The 8,291-nt window shown below is 44.5% G+C and overlaps 2 protein-coding genes across 2 annotated transcripts in view; both read left to right on the forward strand.

Moving 5' to 3' along the window:
* Positions 1-1,186, forward strand: part of LOC119318574 (bet1-like SNARE 1-1) — a 4,118-nt gene extending 2,932 nt beyond the window's left edge. The window contains exons 4-6 of the mRNA XM_037593154.1: positions 500-556; positions 646-705; positions 784-1,186. Of these exons, the coding sequence (XP_037449051.1) occupies positions 500-556; positions 646-705; positions 784-873 (207 nt within the window). The 3' untranslated portion in view covers positions 874-1,186. The remainder of the gene's footprint in view (positions 1-499; positions 557-645; positions 706-783) is intronic.
* Positions 1,187-4,080: 2,894 nt separating this feature from the next.
* Positions 4,081-5,637, forward strand: LOC119314713 (AT-hook motif nuclear-localized protein 20-like). Its single transcript, XM_037589409.1, has 2 exons — positions 4,081-4,267; positions 4,487-5,637. The coding sequence occupies exon 2, from the start codon at positions 4,492-4,494 to the stop codon at positions 5,359-5,361; it is 870 nt and encodes a 289-aa protein (XP_037445306.1). The 5' UTR covers positions 4,081-4,267; positions 4,487-4,491; the 3' UTR covers positions 5,362-5,637.
* Positions 5,638-8,291: the final 2,654 nt, after the last annotated feature.

The following is an 8,291-nucleotide window of genomic DNA, read 5'->3' on the forward strand; positions in this document are numbered from 1 at the left end:
TGCTAGATGAGAAGGAATCTTAAGTTAACGGCTTTTCTGAATTGTAATATACTATTTGGTTGAACTGATGCAATTTGACCAGCCTCCTCATATAATATGTATTGGATCAACTCCTTTTGAGTGTGGGGATACATTTGGCTCTGCTTTGTAACCTAGTGAATGGATGAGCTGTTGACGGAATCTTTTGTTGTTCGATGAGCTACTGGGAGTAGCCTGCAAAGTAAAAGGCGTGAGGAACGTTTGGGCCCAGAGCGTGGGATGATTCTTGTCTAACTGTTGGCGTTCTCAGTCTGAATTTTGCTTGTGAGACTCAATGTGGGCAATTAGGCATGGCCAGCAGCTTTAAGTAGTAGAGTTGTTGAAGGTTCAGTTCTCAAATGACAAATGAAATGAGTAGCAGTCGCTTCCGTAGTTCTTGATGTTCTGCTCAAATGTGTGTATCTGCCTGCTGGCAGCCTTTCCAGCTTGAGGATTACTGAAGCTGTTTACCATTCTGTAGATATCAGGTGATATAAATGAAGAGGTGGAGGCTCATAACCGGATGCTGGACAGAATGGTATGTTGTATCTACTCTGTGAACCTTTTCTTCATTCAAAGATCTGAATCTACTGCTGCTGGTATCTTACCATGACGTACCTTATTCAGGGGAATGACATGGATTCATCAAGGGGGTTTCTCTCTGGAACAGTGGACAAATTCAAGACAGTAAGCGGCCGGATTAACCAACTCGCCATGCATCTTCTCGTATTCTCCTGAGACTGACTCATGTCTTCCTGAACGTAGGTGTTCGAGACCAAGTCGAGCAGGAGGATGGGGACACTCGTGGCGTCATTCGTCGCGCTCTTCATGCTAGTGTACTACCTGACCAGGTAGAAGGTTCCTTGGGTTGCATCCTCTTCCCACCTCAGGCTATGTGTGGAGTGGGGGTGCCCAAGAACATGCTGAAAATGGTTGCGCCGGTCGATCTACATGTCGTATGTACTTAATCTGTCAAAAGTATGTCGATCCGAGTGTCGCTAGTTTGCACCGTGTGTGGATTACAACCCTTTACTTCTTCTTTTTGCTCTGGTGATGTGTAAGTAATTACAGAATATGGAGTCAACTCTTTGCCTGTTTGCACTGTCATGCTATATGTATGATAACTACTAGTAGTATACTTGGAATGCTTGCTACTACAAGTTCATTATTTTTCTCCTGGGGTTCTGGTTACCAGTAGACAGGAGTTTACTTGAACGCTTATCTGGGGTAGCCGCGAGCGCGACACGCGTCCCGCCCGCGGCCATAGGTACAAGTCCAAAACCGAAATAACAATGCAGCTGCTGCATTGTGTAAGCATAGTTTTTAGGCCAAGACTTGAGGTCAGCGGGTGGTTTAGTTGCGCGATTAACAACTGGCGCAGCGCAATTATTGAGGCGAAGATGCCCTAATCGTGTGGGAACAGACGCCGGACACCTGTCATTACCATAGATAATTGCAGGCAGCAGCCAATCTTAATCAGATGCATGACCCTCATTTCTTTACCAGTGGCACCAGATACATGCATGTGAACAACCCTTAATCTACTACTGCCTGCTGTGGATGCAGCTCATTAGTGCCCGATTTGCATTTGTAATTGTTAGGGATGTGTTAGATATGTCATGCACACCACCCCCTTCAAAGTTTGACAAAGCTTAGGTTATCCATCCCTGGGGGATGTGCCACCATCCTAATTGATTACTGGGCAGTGCTTTGTGGAAAGAAGGAAAGAAAAAAGAGACTAGGGGTTTGCATGCTTAATTAACTGGTTGCATTTGGCTTTTGCCCTGTCCTTTTCCTTTTGAGATTGGAGTGGGGTGGAGGCATATGAGCATGGCAGGATCTTTACTGTACTTTGCATATCTTCTACTATATCTATATGTATTTGATGCATCTCATGCATGGACCACATGAGTTAGGCGTGCATCTCTATGATTTTCCTCTCTCCCCATATCAGCTGCAGGTTGCTTGGACATGCTAGGCCGTGTAATTAATCAAATGTAATTTCTGTAACTAGTATATTTACTTAAAAAGTTTTTTTTTCAAATAAACATAACATGAAGATTTGCTTATGCTGTGAAAGTATTGCTGGAATGACTTGGGCTTACACTGAGAATTTCTAGAGCATGTTGTTATCACCGGGTACATCTTATCTAACCAAGATCACAATGATTAATTTCATGAAATATGTTGTGATTAATTGGAATCTTCTGTCATGAAGTTCACCGATTAGTTAAAGCACGTATATATTTCAGCATCACCGGACATCATCATCTGTTTGTTGGCATACAGAGAGATCTAACATAAAAAGCATACACGGTTTTTATACGTTGCCATGATTAGTTAAAGCGTGCCTACCTGTAGGTAGCTTCAAAAATCTCATTACTCTGCCAGCCTGAAGTACCCTTTGTATATCCTGCCTACCTGAGTACTGAAACGTTGAATAGGCACTTAATTAGCTCTAGGCCTCAACAACATATTTGGCAATAAATTCCATGACATTTCTGTTGCCATTGGGGCAACCATATATATATACAGATATACTAAACTCATGTTGGAATAAGTGACCAATAGTTGAAGTCCTTGACTACTCTATGCATACATGTTTAATTAAGAGTTCCAAGTACTAGTTGAAGATGTTCTTCATGAGTATGTCATCTGATTGATTACTTTGTCTCCAACTAACTGGAAACATCAAACGTAGAAAAACTTGTACACATTATTGTAGAATGATTCCTTTTTGTGCTTCATACATTAATGCATAATGGTATTCTTGTCATTAGTTGACAACGACAAGAAAGGGCATCAACAATTGCAACTAATCTACTCTGTGAAGCTTCTCTTAACAATATGAGAAGTCAATAACTGACACCTAAATAAATATGTCCACGATTGGCAAAGTGCACACATATATCCCGCTATAAAATCCAAACTATAACCTAAGATTTGTACCTAGTTAATTAACAGATTAGAAGAAACTTGTCAGTGGATTATCGGGACATATGTGCAATGCACTGGAATTTTTGCAGAGGTCAAATTTATTTATTTTCTTCGGAAACAAATTTTAGGTTGACGATTATACGGTTTCATCTTGACACTGAAAACGACAATTGTCAATTTAATCAATTCATGTGAAGAAATATATCACTTAATATGGACCCAGGGAAGAAATATGTTAATTAAATCAGTTTGGCTGCAAGTGAGGCTGGTTTTGTTTAGTTGGGATGTCGGGAGCTTTGTGAAAAGGACATGCACCGTACATGCACCCCACCAGCCACCCCAACGCACACAAAAACCCTAATACCCAACTAGACACATACTTCCATCTAGCACAGTCCTAATTACCATCCATAATACCAAAAGAAAAAACACTATGCCCACCCCACCCTTATCATGTACCATCCCATTTCAGGACAAACCAAACCTACAAGTTAAAGTAGTATGGTGGTAGGAAGCCGAAAATGTCACACCCGATTAAAATTTGTTGGGGACGACGGGTAAACTGGTCATTTCACATGAGAGCGCTAGCTGCTGCGGATCGACCTGTTAGATTCTTACTCGTCACAACTTACACATATTAACAATTAGTGGACATGCCCAGTCCTCTCAGCCACGAATAAAGGAGGGAGAAACTTTAGGGGTTATTTTTCACGCCTATCGAACGGCGCACTGCCACCTCAGTAGGGGACCAGTCAAGTGTGCGATATAGAAGAGTTTATGTGGAGTAAAGAAACGAATAGGGACCGGTTCGCTTGTATGAATAAAAAAAAGCCCTACTCTAGAGTGAAAATTTAACGTGTACCGGGGGATTTGAATATAGCTCGCGATTTGAATTCACATGGGCAATAGGGGACCAATGGCCAGCCAGATCAAAGCGAAATCCGAAAAAACCCCTTAGGAGCAGCATGCATGGGGGGTGGTGGGGGTAAGCTTAGAAGGGTGCACCTTGGATAAAAGCCTCCCTGCTTAATTAATTATTATTGATTAGTTTATAGTGGCACCCAAAGTCTCTCCCGAGCCTCCATCAACCCTCTTTCTCCTCCTCCTTTCTTATACCCACTTGCATGCCTCTTCCTCCTCTACACACTTCAGAGAAAGCCACAGCTCCCCAATGCTTCTCTAGCTAGCCCATTATCTCATTATCTCTCTCTCTCTCTCTCTCTCTCTCTCTCTCTCTCTCTCTCTCTCTCTCTCTCTCTAGCTAGCTAGATCACAGGTGCAACTTGGTCTCCTAGCTAGATTCATCTTCAAGGTATGCAAATTGAATATCTGCTCATGCTTGTGCATTAGATCTCCCCAAATATTTGTATCCATACAAAAATCTCTTCTCCCTTTCTGCCTTTTTCTTATTGTGAGAGGAGAGGATAGACAAATTCATCTTGTTGTTTTTCTTATGATCTACTTGTATTTGTTGCACTATGAAGGAAGCTTACATGATCTGTGTGTTTGTGCTTGCATGTGGTGACCGAAGACTTCATGGCGAACCGGTGGTGGGACGGCCATTTGGGGCTGCCGGGCGTGGCGCCGGAGCAGCCGTCCGGCTCGTCGGGCCCCAAGGTCGAGTCGCTCGCCCTCGTCGTCAAAGACCCTGAGACCAGCCCGACGTCCGGTGGCGGCGAGCACGCGGACGAGAACAAGGAGACTGTCGGTGGCGGCGAGCCGCGCGATCTGGGCGCGGTGGTGCCCGCCCCGAACCGGCGGCCCCGGGGCCGGCCGCCGGGGTCCAAGAACAAGCCGAAGCCGCCCATCTTCGTGACGCGCGACAGCCCCAACGCGCTGCGCAGCCACGTGATGGAGGTGGCCGGCGGCGCCGACGTGTGCGACGCCATCGCACAGTTCTCGCGCCGCCGGCAGCGCGGCGTGTGCGTGCTCAGCGGTGCCGGGACCGTGGCCAACGTGGCGCTGCGCCAGCCGTCGGCCCCCGGCGGCGCCGTGGTGGCCCTCCACGGCCGCTTCGAGATCCTCTCGCTTACCGGGACCTTCCTCCCGGGGCCCGCGCCTCCGGGGTCCACGGGGCTCACCGTGTACCTGGCCGGCGGGCAGGGGCAGGTGGTGGGCGGCAGCGTGGTGGGCTCGCTCGTCGCCGCGGGCCCCGTCATGGTGATCGCGTCCACGTTCGCCAACGCCACCTACGAGCGCCTGCCGCTGGAGGACGAGGACGAGGGCTCGGGCCCGCCGATGGCGCACGACCCGCTCATGGCCGGCGGCGTCCACGTCCACGGGCACGGGCACGGGATGCCCGACCCGTCGGCGATGCCGATGTTCAACATGCCACCAAACAATGGGCATCTCGGCGGCGGCGGCGACGGGTTCCCATGGGCGCCGCACTCTCGCGCTCCCTACTGATGGCGCGGCAATGGCGAAATGGCGTGGTGCAATGCTGCATGGTTACTGTTCCATTGGAGTCACTTGGCGCCATTAGCTAGGTTAGTACATATGACGATCCAAGCTATCTAGTGGTGATTAATTAGAGCGAATTCGTACTGCTACTTAGTTTCTTATATGTTGTTATGGTCAAATAATTTTCTAATTTGCTGCTGTGTGTTTATTGTTGTCTACTGAATTATCAACTGAGCTAGAGATATAGCTAGCTCTGGTCAATTCATGCAATGTGTTTGGTTCTGCTTAATTTCTCCAAATGGTCAGAGGTGATGAACTTCAAAATTCAGATTTGTTTGTTCTCTTGTTTGGATTTGTTTACTGCTACTTGTTCTAGTCCCTAGCATGTGATTGTTGTTAAGTTATTCCCAAGGAACACACGCATTCATACATGCATGATAGTAACCAGTATATAGCACAACACTTTTAGTACTGTAGCTAGTTTGTTGATCAAGTATAGTTAGTAAGTAGCTTGGTGTCAGACTATCAGTTGGTCCCAGATCTCTCATGATGTTTCGATCCAGTGCAAGCTCTTTTCAATGGTCCCCCATGTTTTTTTAGTTTGAACTTAATTTGATTGGATATCGCGACGAATGTGAAGGTGCATCTGTAGCTCATTGGCGGTGGCAATGGAGATCCATAGCACAAGTGGCAATGACATGCGCATGCATGGTTACTGTTCCATTGGATAAGAGAAGATAGCCCGATGTGCGGATTTTCGCATGCGATTAGCTAGGTTAGTACCTATGATTGATGATCAGATGATGATTAATTAGGCTCATGCATAGTCGTGCCCCGTTGTTATGGTGAAACAGAAAATTAGTGGAATGTTTATGTGTTCATTAATCATTTACTTAATTAGCTGAGCTAGACAACTATAGATCGATCATATTGGATAATAACTGTAGATATAGCTATCTCAGTTGGATCAATTTCATGCACTTCATGTTCGGTTCCTCGTTTGTCGATCCATATATATATGCTTAGTTTCTCTAAATGGTTAGGGGTGATGAACTGCAAAATTCAGAGCAAACTTTTGCTTGTTCTCTTATTTGGATGTGCTTCTTGTTACTTGTGCTGGTCTCTAGCATATGGTTGTTGCTGAATTATCCAAAACACCAGCATTTATATGTGCATAATGTTACTATATAACACAACACTGTTAGTGCAGTTAGTTTGTTGATGATCTAGTCTAGTTAGTAAGTAGCTTGGCGTCAATTGGTCCCAGGTCTCCCACAATATCTCTGAATGCTAGCTCTCTATATTGGTCCCCCATGTTTCCGGATTTGAACTTAATTTGCTTGGATACCGCAACGAAGGTCAAGGTCAACTAGCCAAGAAAATCGATCTCTAGCAGCTGTGCATCTCACTTCTGCAGCTCAGCCGCGATGTGGCTATGGCATGTGTGTGCGTGGTTACTTTTCCGTTGCATTGGAGGAGATAATCTGATCGTGCCATAAGCTAGGTTACTACATATATATCCATGATCAAGTGTGAATTAAGTAGGCTCTTGCGTACTCGTGCTACTTTGTTATGGTGAAATGATAAGCGAAAATGTTTGTGTGTTAGTAAGTGTGTGCTTAATTAATTTAGTTGGCTAGATAGAGATCGGTCATATTGCTAGCTCAGATCAGTTCATGCATGAAATGTTTGGCTCCTGAACTACCATGATTCATGTTGAGCTGATTTCTAGGTGTTCAATTTTTTTTCTACTATGGGGCAAGTGCAGTTCAGACTTAACTGTGTTAAGTCTCTCCTCCCTCGTCCCTTTCTTTGAATCTGTTTCCTACAAACATGTGTTTGTGATTATATATAACTAGGTTATTGCTCGGGAGTCACGTCCATACATACATGCTAATTAGCAAAACAGATGATTTTAGTGAAGAACATTTCTCTGACCCTTCCATAGTAAAAATTAAGTAGCTTGGCTCCGGCCCCAGATCTGAGACTGTCTCGAGTGAGCTGTTTATTGGTCCCCCATTTTCTCCAAACTTGAACTTTGTTAATTTGGATGTCGTAGATCAAGAGCGAATTAAGAAAACCCCCACCACAGGTGCATCTACGCAATTTTTTAGATCTAATAGTGTAATTAAGTTAGGAGAGTATAAAGTATTATCAGTAAACTGGACTGTATGTGCACTCTAGCAAAGCAACCCTTAGTTCTGAATATCACTAGTAAACTTGCATGCAATATGCATGCCCAGTTAGCTCTACACAGTCCTGGAGTAGTTGGCTTATATGTTTTTATTGTAGTATTCGCTATTGTGATTCCAATGAATTTGATAGCTAAACCTTTTGGCGTTTTTTTCTTGTCCAGGACTGTGTTCTTTGAATCAATTTTAATTTGTCCATCTTTGCAATATCTAGATACCAATTTAGCGATGTTATTACCATGATGTTTATCATCACGTTGGACTTAGTTAGTCTTCAAACAAAATATACTCAACACTAATATGAGAGATTTCATGTTTTTCAAACAAGATCTTTCGGATCCCATACTACAAGGACCGACTAATTAGGGAGCTATCATATACCCAAATACATTGCAATATTAATTAGGGAGGGGAGATTAGTATTTTGCACATAGTTGATGCATGTATGGATCAAATAAAACATGATTAACCAACTAAGCAAAATTAGAGTAACAATTGGTGTGTTGTGGTCATTGATGCATGGTGATATGAAAGATGTCTAATATGGATTTGTTTATATATGAGAGTGCACTACTAGGGAAATAATAGTAGCAACGCAGGGGCCCATGCTCTTGCTAGTGCGTTGCAGCTAACTTTTAGCAGTAACGAGGGGTTGAACCCTGCGGTGCTGCTACTTCTGGTAGCAGTAGCGTGGGGTAGGACCCGCGCTACTACTACTTACCTGTAGCGCGGGCCAGGACCCAG

This window comes from Triticum dicoccoides, chromosome 6A, assembly GCF_002162155.2.
Source record: "Triticum dicoccoides isolate Atlit2015 ecotype Zavitan chromosome 6A, WEW_v2.0, whole genome shotgun sequence".
In the NCBI taxonomy this organism is placed as follows: Eukaryota; Viridiplantae; Streptophyta; class Magnoliopsida; order Poales; family Poaceae; genus Triticum; species Triticum dicoccoides.

What these genes read in the sequence shown, in the direction of transcription:
- LOC119314713 (XM_037589409.1), top strand. Translation starts at nt 4,492, where the DNA reads ATGGCGAACCGGTGGTGGGACGGCCATTTGGGGCTGCCGGGCGTGGCG.